Consider the following 12,367-nt stretch of genomic DNA (forward strand, 5'->3'; position numbering starts at 1 on the left):
TCGTGACGAATGACAATTATTAAATGCGCGATTCGAATAATATATGTACTGTATTTGCGTCGGAAAACTCTCTGCACAGAAACAAAGGAAAATAATAACAATACATTAGCATTACTATAAGTTATATTACATTTATTACGTATCAAATATAAAATGTGAATGTTTACGTATTTATATAGTCTATAAACGTGACTTTAAACGCTTATATGTTTCACTAAATATATTTTGTACATATTATTATTATTGTTATTTTTATTGCCGCTATTAAAAAAAATTTCCTTTAATTTTAATTGTTTGATTTTAATTTATTTATAATAATTTTGTATAGCGCATATAATGATATTATTATTAACTGTATTGTTATTATTGTCGTATATTGATGAAATATAATAATTGTATATTATGACAAAGAAAGAAACTGTATATATTTTTCAAAAACTATAATGTCCGACAAACGCGGCAGTTCCATTATAACTGATACGGTATAGGTCAAACAGCAATAAAATTTCTGTTTTATTGATTTTTAACATTCAACGAGGCGTATGCCAAAGGATCATGAAGCGAGGATTTTTTATCTGAATCTTCCTCTTCAGTCATTTATCGATAAATTTTATTATTTCCTCAGCAGGGCGCGCGTATACACGTGTATACACATATTATTAAATTTTACATTTAAAAAATTAATTAAATATATATATATATATATCGCGTACATTTCTAATAAATTATTTCCATCTATAATTTTTCCAATTTCAAAAATAGCTAAGCTCGAAGTAAAAGAGATGCATATGGCAAGAAGCCGTAAAAGATGAATAAGTTTAATCAGATTGCAACTCTTTTATCGCGTACAAATGCAGACCGAAATAACTTCTGCAATGCTCGATTTGAAGAACAAGTTAAAGACATAAAGGTTACGAGACAATGCAGGATGTTAAGTGCTAATAAATGAATTTTATTATTAAAATAATTTTAATAATACAAAGCTAAAAACGTTTCGACTCTCATTAGGTCATCCTCAGTATAACACAAAAATATTATAATATAAAGGTATATATAAATAAAAAGGTCGCAAAGTTACAAAACTACCAAATGATATAAACATAAATTTGTTATTCGAATATAATTTAAAAAGGTTCTTCTAGTTAAAATTTTACGGAGAAATTATTTTTCTCGCTATTCCTCCAACATTCCTCCGCGTGCAGTGGTAAAGATACCATCATCCAACAAATGTCTCCTCGCAATCGCATGTCAATTGTTAAAAAATAAAAATTAAGTCGCATCAACGTGCCTTGGTGAATCGACATTAATTTTCAAGAAAACTAAATTGTATAATATATGATTCTGAATTAAGAAATGATTAGAATAAATTAATAAAATAGTAAAATAATTAAAAATAAGTTTTTTCCGTTATACCTATTTATACAACTAAAACGATTCTCATCAATCGTCGATGGTGTACATATATAAATATTATTGTAATATAAAAAGTTATTTTTAATTATTTTACTATTTTAATTTAACTATTTCATTAATACGTTTAGCTTTGTATTATTGAAATTATTTTAATATTAAAATTTATTTATTAACACTTAACATCTTGCATTGACTTATAGTCTTTATCATTTAATTTGTTTTTAAATTGTTGAGCCTGAATATATTGATACAATGAAAAAATAACGGCAAAATACAAATGGGCGTTAGGAGTCAGCGCTGGATATTATATTGCGCAATGCTAACTAATACCTATTAATATGTCACAAAATCAATTTTGTACGTTTGGGTTCACTATTTGAGTCATCCTCAGCAATAAAAAACTACCACTTGTCGTACTAGAAAATCTGTCGAACTGCGTCTCGCACAATCATAGTTCTGACCTCCAATAATGCAGTCGCAGTGGAAATGTGGTGAGAGACAACCATCTTCAACATAGTCTAATGTTGTGTCAACCAGTTGCTTAGCTGAGTGGAGTAGATAGTGGAACTCAAGCTAATAATTGCAATAAAATGTTTTTGAATAGATAGATATTAATTTTCGTAATTAATGTATGCTAGCCAGAAACTCACCCCATCTCCAACAACGATCGTATGCGGATCCAAGCATCATCAATCCATTGCAACAAATTTAAAAATCACGATGTCAAAGTTAGATTAAAAAATAATTTAATTAACATAAAAGAGAGTCATGTTCGTTTTGATGTTAGTCGCATAATATCTGTTGGAACGGCTAAATATATTGATTTTTAATTTTAAAGACAGAATGTTATAAAAGAGATATAAAGGGTACAGAGCGTGACCAATATTTCTGGTGGTTTCCGTCTGCCATTTATATGATGCTCGGTCCTCAGATATTGTATCCATTCCGATCGATATAGCTGTCACAATGTTTAGATGTACGCATGTTTGCACAACATTGACACGTTGCGAAAGCGAATTTCAAGCTATGTGTATTACCTTCTATATCAAAAAGTTTCACTCTCATGCGTTATGACATGTACGGTCGCGTTAATTTTGAACGCTTTGTGCATTGCATTTCCATGTGTGTTCAAAGTGACGTTGTTACTGCGATAACTTACATCTCCTGTGACGAATCAGACAGCAATAATCTCCGATTAATTTTTAATAAAATACAATCTTAGTCGACCCTTTGAACTACATCAGTAATAAATAACAAAAAAGCATATATGTCATCATTACATGGTAATAATTATCGATGATAATTTTGTATAGATTATTAAGTTTTACATTACGCACGCAAAATTTTCAAACTGATTGCATCGAACTGTTATTTAGAATAAAAAATCGTTAACATACATTTTTATGAAGTTTACAGTTCTCATAAAAATGCATGTTAATGATTTTTATTATTTTTTATACTAAACCTCTTTTACTTATAGTCTCTCGTATAAATCAATGTCTCATCAACTTTAAAATCCAATATTTGACCCGTTTCTTTATTTAATCGACTATTATGACATTACAGAAGTAACAAATTCTGCACAATAAACTACATCTTTAGCTTAAAACGATAAATATTACTGCTAAGAAACATCGTCAACGATTCTTTGGCGTATGATTAATTTTTAATAATGCCACAAATCGCTTAACCATCGTTCATTTAGAGTATCCGTGCACTGAAAAAAAAAAATTAAATTTTAATAAATATTTTTTTGAATGATACTAGCTGAATATTTACTAAATATAAACATACATTTAATTGATACAAGAACTATTAAGTTATTTAATTTTTTTTTATTTAGTAAATATTTATTTATCATAACTAAATGTTAAGTTAGTACTCAAATATTCAAACAAATATTTATTAAGATTTAGTACATTTTTTCTTAGTATCGTATATATGTTTTGAATTTTGTAACCAATAATTAAAACTTAACAACAGACAAAAATTTGATAAAAAATCTGAGCGAATAATATTGTAATCTGAAAGTCACAAATTTAATAAACATTAAAATAACATCGCGAGATTTTATTAAATATAATTTTGGCAAATATTCTCTAATTATTTTTATACATGTATATCACGAATACAGTACATACGAAAATATTAAAACCCGTTAAGAAACTCCTAACCGGTGCCAGCAGTGCGCTAAAATTGAGATAAAATTCATATTTCAACAGAAATGTGATTTTGTTGAATATCGTATGTCAATCAGAACTTTGAGAACTGTATGTAAACAGCGAAAGATATGTCTGGCACATACGCAAAGCACGCGAAACGCTACTCTTACAAAGTTGCGATATAATTAATTCTCCAGTGATAAGTTCACACCAAACTTAGTTTATTGTACATATTTATTATATAATATACTATAATGTACGAAGCGATCTCAATTCTCCTATTAATCTGCTCTTTTGATGGATACAAAGTGCATATGAATAATGTATCGATCGAAGCGACAAGAGTAATGATGATTACTAAATATGGATAGCACGTATCTTATCGTAAACAATAACGGGTACTGACGCAGATAGATAACCATCCAACGATGCATGCACTTATCCGCGTTTAGTGCTATCAGTACAAAAATAAACTATAAAGTTCAACGACAAAACTAATTACGAAAATAATTCAAAATATAAAAAAAACAAATTCTCTCTCTCTCACAAAAAACTTAATTCTAGAAGTTATTTTTACTAATTTATTATTATATATGGCAAATAAGTAAAGAAAACTAATAAGCAAAAGAAATTAATTTCCTAGTTAGACTCAACTTTCTGTTCAAACTCCATAACTATTTCAGTAACTTACATTAAAACATACATTATAGTTACAGTTATTTTTGTTCGTATACTTTTATTTGTTACTGGAGAGAAAAGAAACTGAAATTAAAGTTCCGAAATCAGCGATCCAGCAAATGAATCAGTTTTATTTCCCCAAAAATTTCCGAAATATATTTGATGATACGGATAAAGTTGATTACACAGGATTCCATCAGCTTCAGATATGACGTTTCTCAAAGTTAATCTCTTGATACCGCGTGAGGAAGCCATTATAATTCAAAGGGAAAGCTATTTTTTCCCTTATGAGGAAAGACTAAAATTGTATGATACGAAGATTAGGTGAAAGCTATTTTCTGTTTCCGAAGAGAATGAATACTGTTTCATTTTTCAACGGATGATAAATATTGCCTTTGTTTCTTCATGTGACGTTTACAAATGGCATTTTTAATGTATTGTTAACAACAGGAAATATAGAAATTATATTTATTATATATATAAATATATATATATATATATATTATTTGTATATATAAATTATATATATATAAAATTTTGAAAGAATTTATGCAAATTGAGAACAAAAATAGTTTCTCTTTTTTTTCTGTAGATTGTTTAATTTTGAAGTTAAAAAACATTTTGTGAAAAAATGAATTTTTACAGAAAGAATTTTTTTTCCATATCATTACAAAACATCATACTATTTTTTTTAATTAGTTTAAGGCTTAGAAAATTCTTTTTAAAATACTGTTTTTGTCCAATGATGTTTCATCAAACTACATTGCTATAAAATAAAATAAAAATATTGAAAAATATTAATTTTGAATTTTATATAATATAAATTAAGAACAAAGTATTATAGAATCAAAACTAACAATTAAATTTTCAGCTCAATCTTTCCTTTTTAAAATTCATTTGAAAACTTTTCTATGGTCTTTTACCAAGATATTTAATTTTTCATGAGACGTGAGAAAACCGCATTTCCAAAGTTATGAACGGTAATGTGTACATATTGTGTATATGTATATGAGAGAGAGAGAGAGAGAGAGAGAGAGAGAGAGAGATTGGATATTACAATATACTCGTTTGTATTATTTGCAAATTCATTAAATTAATATTTTACATTTTATTACATTTTGACCTTAATACATGCATATTGACTACAGTATGTAGTTAGGATTTATCATATGCAAACACGTTGACCACAGTATGTAATTAGAATTTATCATATGTAAACGTAATCGCGAATTAAATCACATAATAAAAAATCTCGGACGGTTTGAAAAATTTGCAATGACACGATGATGGAAAACGAAATCGATTTAAACCAGAAATATACATATATATTTGTCGCTTTACCGGAGAGATTCTCCGACCCTTCGCATTCGAAATTTTGCGGTTAAAACCAGTGATTCGCCATTTCCCCAGAGATTACCAAGTTGGTGTCATTTATAATAAACTTGCTGAACAATAAAAACCTTTCTGTCATCTTTGAAATTACCTCGATAAGCGGAAAATTTATATAGGGTAACTCCGGTATATACGCCGCACCTATCAAAAACTTAATTTATTAAGTATTATATACTATGTTTAAAATAAATGAACTATATCAGTAAAAACTTTGTACTGTCTACTTCTATGAAAAAAATATTAGAAATCCGAAATATTTAGTTTTCGTATTAAAAAATAAACTTTTTGAAATCTTGCATTTTTGCTATATATAAATAATGGGTGGGATATATGGCAAAAATGCAAAAATGCAATTTCAACAAACTAAACAAAGAATACGAAAGCAAATCACTTGTATTTTGCTCTATATAACATGCTTTACTATTCCTCTACACGTATGTTTTACGAAATAACCACTAGGTCTTTTACACGCTCTACAGTAATCATTTTATGTATAGACTTTAATTTATGATGGCGTTACTTATTACAGTGGCAAATCGATTGAATTCACAATAATTTCATCAATATTAACGGTAAGAAACTGAAATCATAACACAATACTAATGTAACATAAAGACATGTAACAGAGTAGTTGCGAGAAAATTACCTTCCTTCTATTTTTTTCTGATTTCCGCGGCGTAAATCCCAGCGCGGCGTATATACCGGAGTTACCCTACCACAACACTTATTAGTATAATCCAAATCTTATATCTTTTCTAACCGAAAAAATATGTTTCCCAGTACTTTAATAGTAACATTGTTCGATATTTTAAGAATTCAAATATGAAACGTAGCAACCAACAAAGCGTTGCTAAATGTAAAATATATGAATTAAAAGCATCCATAAAAAACGGACACAAATAATTATAATTATTTAAAAGTTTAATCAAAACCGATTTATTATTTCTGACTTCGCAATATTCTTTTGTATTTTGTAGATGTATCGTGATCTGTACGGAGTATAATTCTAAAGAAGTAATAGAAAACGCGACGTGGCTGCATTATATGTATAATCGAGTTACAGTAAATTATATTACAACTAAGAGAGTTTCTTAATAGCAAGTGTACTGAGGTGGCAAGGAAGTAATATTGTTCTATTTCTAACACTTCAACACTTGACGAAATGTATATCTACATCGTTATAATTCACATCTGTAACGCGCATCGTTAACTCTGTTAGATATTAAAGGAACATTATAATCCAATCCTTTAAGCTAAATAATATTTTGTTATTTTTAACTTTTATTGTGTATCAAAATATAAATCAATCCATTTCTGTGGTTAGTTTCAAAATAAATAATATCCATATTAACATAAGCACTTAGTAGATAATAAACTAAATTTAAAACAAATTTAATACATTTTTTTTTAGTTGAACTGTATAAATCCATTGTTTTAATTAAATTAACAACATAGGAGCAGTAACAATCTACAGTAAAGAAAAATGTACAGTAAATACCACTGGAATTCTAGTAAACTTTATGGAATTATCAATATTCATATAGGGATACGTGCCTACTTATGTAAAATTTTCTTTATATTTCTAGTAAATGAGATTATCGTGTGATAATCATTCTTACTGACAACAATTTTTTCTTTAGCATTGACAAAATTTACTTTACTGCACAGTTGTTTGTGCTTGTCAATCTTGAAAATAATACGATTTACTTTACTGTAAGTATAATTTACTTTACTGAAAGTAGAATTTATCTTTCTGTAAGATAATAGTCACTTGAAATAATATACTATAATCATAATGTACTTTTTATCTTACATCTCCGGTATTTTTTACTTTTAGGCAAATAAAATTTATCACAAATTCCAAATATTTTTACTAGTCTTGGAAGGTATCCATCTCTAAATTATTTTTCTCCGTGTAGAAATGATTAAAAGTCATTCAAATTGGATATACCCAATTTGGCATTATGAATTTAACATAGTCTAGCATTTTGTTGTACTCGGAGGATGCAACACGCGAACACGGAAAACAATGGAATAGCTCTCCTTTGGCAGGTCAATAACCGTTCGCTTATCGAAGAGAATATATGTATATATGTATAATATCGACCCGCGGTCGCTAATAATGTGCTTTAACCTCGCAAGACTATCACAGAAGAATACCTATCGCTTTGCGAACTCAGAGATTAATATTGGTTCAAGATTGCTGCGGTCAAGTTTTGGCATTTCGACGTTTGACTACTTCGCTTTTCAGTCTGAGGATATAACGATATAATCTTCATCACACAAACAGTACCGTCGAATACAAATCTAAAATAAATACGCTAATCATTTGATTGCTATGCCAATCCCTCGCGATCTCTTTATAAGAGCGTGAACTTTCATAATTAGCAATTTTGAAATGTCTTTTATGAAAATCCAAGAAAGAAGGAAAATTGCTACTGGCTAAATAAAATTATTCTATTAAATTATCCCTATTCGAACTTGTAATTAAATCCGCGAAACGTGATGCAGCTCACAAGGTCGTCGAATATCCATACCTTATGTGTTATTCCTATAATCCATCGATGACCATGATAATGTTGCGATTAAATATTAACACGCGACTGATACTAGCTCTGTATAAAGTAATATTATTATTTTTGGCTGAACATCACGTATATTTTAATCCGTGAATATTCTACGAGCCCCAAAGACAACAAGGAACGTGACTGCAGTAGATAATAAGCAACGAATGCGTATGAACATATCGCGTGCTATTTTCTATATTCGTGATAATTTACCATAATTACCTTAAACCATTGTTTTAATTAAATTCGCGTATTAATGCTTGTCGAAACTGATACACCATAAAAATATTAAATTGCACCAATGATAAAATATTAAAAATAATATACTTTATCTTTATTCTATATTAAATAATTATTCTTTTTCATTTATCCTTGTTATAATTTTGTAATTTACGCAATCGACTGTATGACCCTCAAAAATTTTCACAAATGTTTTCGTCGTCATTGAAATTGTACCGCGTTATTATTGCGAGAGGATTGGAAAATTACAAATAACATTAATGCGCACAACTGATATGCATATATCTCTGTTAGACCATGAATTTTAAAACACTGCGTACACACTGGATTAATGGACACAAAACAATAATCGTGTTTTTAATGATATGGATCGCTTTATGATTCCTCAAATCCTTTTTTTTTTGTGTCCGTAGAGCGCAACATGTACGATTACCCAAAAGTTTAAACTATTTGAATATTGATTATTGAAGTTTCAAATAACTGAGTTTCTGAGAAAATATAACAACCAGCTCACATTTCCTATCGTATCCAATACTACCTCTTTAAATTGCGCTCAAGAAAAATCCGATCGTGTTATAGTAAAAAAGAAATTCGTCGCACGAAGTCTGTGGAATAAAAATTAGATCAAGGAAAACTCAACGGTACCGAACAGCTGGAAGTGGGCGGAAAAGAAGTGATTCGATCAACACTTTGATACCGACTAATTAGTTATTTCGTTTGATGAGTTGTTCCGGTGATAACTTACGCAATTTACCCAGAGTTCGGAAGCCCCGTGGGATTTCCGTAATTATTTGGTGTTACCGCCTCCGGAGCAATCAGGCGAAACTACACCCGGAACTTTTCCCTGAGCGACTCGTTTTCCACTGGTGCTAATAATCGTTTAGTAGTTTGTAATCAAATTATTACCGCAATTAACAATTAGCAAATTTACGTTTCTAGCTTTGTATTATTGTATCGTTTTCTCAAGGCCTGTAACGCAATGTATTTAGAACAACCGAGAATTAGTTACAGAGAATTAAGAACATAAGTTAATTGTACTGTCCATAATCAAAATAATGACGCTTTGGAAAAAAAAAGAACGCATTATGCAAAACATTATATAATTAATTATCCGAGTCATTACGGAACGATAGCTTCGTCAATGAGTCTGACGTCATCGTAATCTCTAAGGTAAAAGCGATGCTATTTTTTAATGTTGCGTTTGACCTTGCGAGATTTTTCCATTTTCCTTACCTCATACAGAATGACGTCTCTTTGTGACGAAAGTAAAAAGTTATGATACTTCATTATGCAACGGGTTTTGCTGTACTTTCTCAGAATTCACACATTACACACCAGTGCGAGTTCTCAGAAACGGAAAACGCGTAACTCGTGAGGTGCATTTAAATGAATACGACGAGCGGTAAATGCGATATTGTTTTGCAAACGCGCGCGTTTTCTCGAGCATGAATTTTGATGGTAAAACAAGGTCGTTTCGCGTGAACGTGTGGATGGAAATTGCTGCATCTACGAGTGTCAGGACTAGGAAGACTCCGAAGATTTATGTAAAAACAACGGCGTGACTTTTCCAAACGAAAAATTTCATACATATGTATGCGTCTTTCTCTTTCGAGTTAACGATTAACTTAAGAGCATTAACACGTGCACGAATGCTTTAATCAGTGTAGGACATGCACCCTGTATGCTTCCCTTTGTCCCGTGTGAGCTTCTGATCCGATCGTAAGGAAGCATCCGGAAACGATGCCATATCGTTTGATGATTATAGCCACCCTTCATGCGACGCGGAAAATAAGAATTAACACGAATAATAAGGGAGGTTGAACCGTGAAGGAGGATTATCAGCTAAAAATATATCTCCAGGGGGAAGCTATCTTCTTCTTTGGGGCGTTTGATGAAAATGTCAGATTTTTAGGTGGGTTTTCGCATTGCGTGAAATTATATGCGTACGTGGGCAAATACATGGCATAAAGAGAATTATAAAAGAGGACGTTGATTACAAAAGAAATATGTAAAATCGGATGAAGAGGACCGGCACTTTACGTGACTTTTTTTCTCGATTGACGTTGACGTTAAAGAGAGAATTTCGTGTAATACAATTTTAGCAAATAACTTTTACGTCCTCAAAGCGCGCTTTTACCATTATCAATCGGGATCAATCTATGATATACATGTTCTATTTCTATTCGCAGACAGCAACTTTGTACTGGGAAATGCGCAGGTTCCGACGATCTATCCGATCGTCTATTGCTCCGATGGATTCTGCGAGTTGACAGGATTCGCGCGAGCGCAAATCATGCAGAAAGGTTGCGCTTGCAAGTTTCTCTACGGGCCGGAAACGAAGGAGGAGGAAAAGGCCATGATCGACAAGAGTCTCGAGAGCAAGACGGAATTGAAGATGGAAGTTGTTTTCTACAAGAAGAACGGTGAGTTTCTCGAGATATCAAATGACGGAATGTTTCTGAACTATGAGCGATTGCGCTATGAATATTACACCAATGTCACAAAAGGTTACCTTCATTTTCATCACTAGAGATTATGCATATTTTACGATGCGTATCTTCAATTCCTGGTATTTCAAGAAAATTACTACAGCTCGACTCTTATCGCTCAATTTTCCTTATTTAAAATTGTACATTTTATTGTTAGAATCTTATTATATTTAATTTTCCAGTTTTTAGAATATGGAAAAATTAAAGATAAAAGATTACTAAAAAAAACCGTTAAGTAATATCGATTTCACATAATAACGTGATGTATTATGGCAAAAAATATGGAATCTTTAATGATACATCTGTATTTAAAAAAATGTATAAAAGAAATGAAGAAATAGAGAACAGGGAAGAGAATCCCCACGCAAAATGTAGAGTCATTATCGATTTCCATTTTTCGAGCTTGGGCAACATTAAGGAATATGATATTTTCTAAAGAAACTTGCTATGCAAAACCAAATGAAGTAATCTTGTGGCTGTGCCTCCGACGGACATTCTTCGTTTTTTCTTCGCGCAACGGAGAAAATCAATCTACGATAAAGTTAATCGAGAGGCCTCCCACAATATATCCGTGTTATTATTTTGACCTAGAATTTATTTTTCTGATGTAGTTTAACTAAGTTTTGTTATTGGCCGCGCGATTGCGAATGTAAGTCAATTATCGGTTCGCGAACTTGCAAGATTAATGTGAAGACACCCTGGGAAGACAAGTGATTACTTTTATTACGTCTTCCTATAAAAAGTCAAATTATTATCTGCCGTCGTCGTTTATAACAACCTTTATGCATTACGTAAAGACAAAAAAAATCCTAAGGTATCGAAAATGAAAAAATAAATAATAACGTGAATACTCAACTAAGCAGGATTGGGAAAATTACTTATGAATTACTTATAAGTTACTTCATACTATTCATATACGTTACTTTTTTATGTGTTTGTTATAACAATTGAGTACAAAAACTAATATGAAAGGAGGTTAAAAATGGATCGGTTGGGATTCAAAAAGGTATAAATAGAAGGAATAGTGTCTTTTTAGGTTTTAATCTTTTGAATACGATAAGTCTATTTAAAAATTCATAAAATTTAAGGAACACCTTGAAAATTGAGCAAGAGCATTATGTATATATAGAAATTCAGATGATGTATGGATACATAAAAAACGTACATAAAATACATGCATAATATTAAATAATGTATGTACGTTGTTACTATTTTATCGATCTCAACTTACACACATATGATTTACTACGATATACTTACATATGATCTACGAAACATCGACGTTGAAGGTAAAAAGTGGCGAACATCTGTGTATGTACATACACTTTTCGACAAGATTGCGGATTTCATTTATTATTACAAAACACATCTTCCCCTCTTCCAGAAAAATTTTACTCAAATGCGTTTTGTAGTACGTAATGCCATA

At 30.5% G+C, this 12,367-nt stretch overlaps 1 protein-coding gene across 3 annotated transcripts in view; it reads left to right on the forward strand.

Moving 5' to 3' along the window:
* Positions 1-12,367, forward strand: part of Elk (Eag-like K[+] channel) — a 31,787-nt gene that overhangs the window by 2,050 nt on the left and 17,370 nt on the right. For all 3 annotated transcript variants that reach the window (XM_018514474.1, XM_018514472.1, XM_018514473.1), the window contains exon 2: positions 10,642-10,875. In XM_018514474.1, the coding sequence (XP_018369976.1) occupies positions 10,642-10,875 (234 nt within the window). The remainder of the gene's footprint in view (positions 1-10,641; positions 10,876-12,367) is intronic.

The sequence above is a fragment of the Trachymyrmex cornetzi genome, unplaced genomic scaffold (genome assembly GCF_001594075.2).
Source record: "Trachymyrmex cornetzi isolate Tcor2-1 unplaced genomic scaffold, Tcor1.1 scaffold509, whole genome shotgun sequence".
In the NCBI taxonomy this organism is placed as follows: domain Eukaryota; kingdom Metazoa; phylum Arthropoda; class Insecta; order Hymenoptera; family Formicidae; genus Trachymyrmex; species Trachymyrmex cornetzi.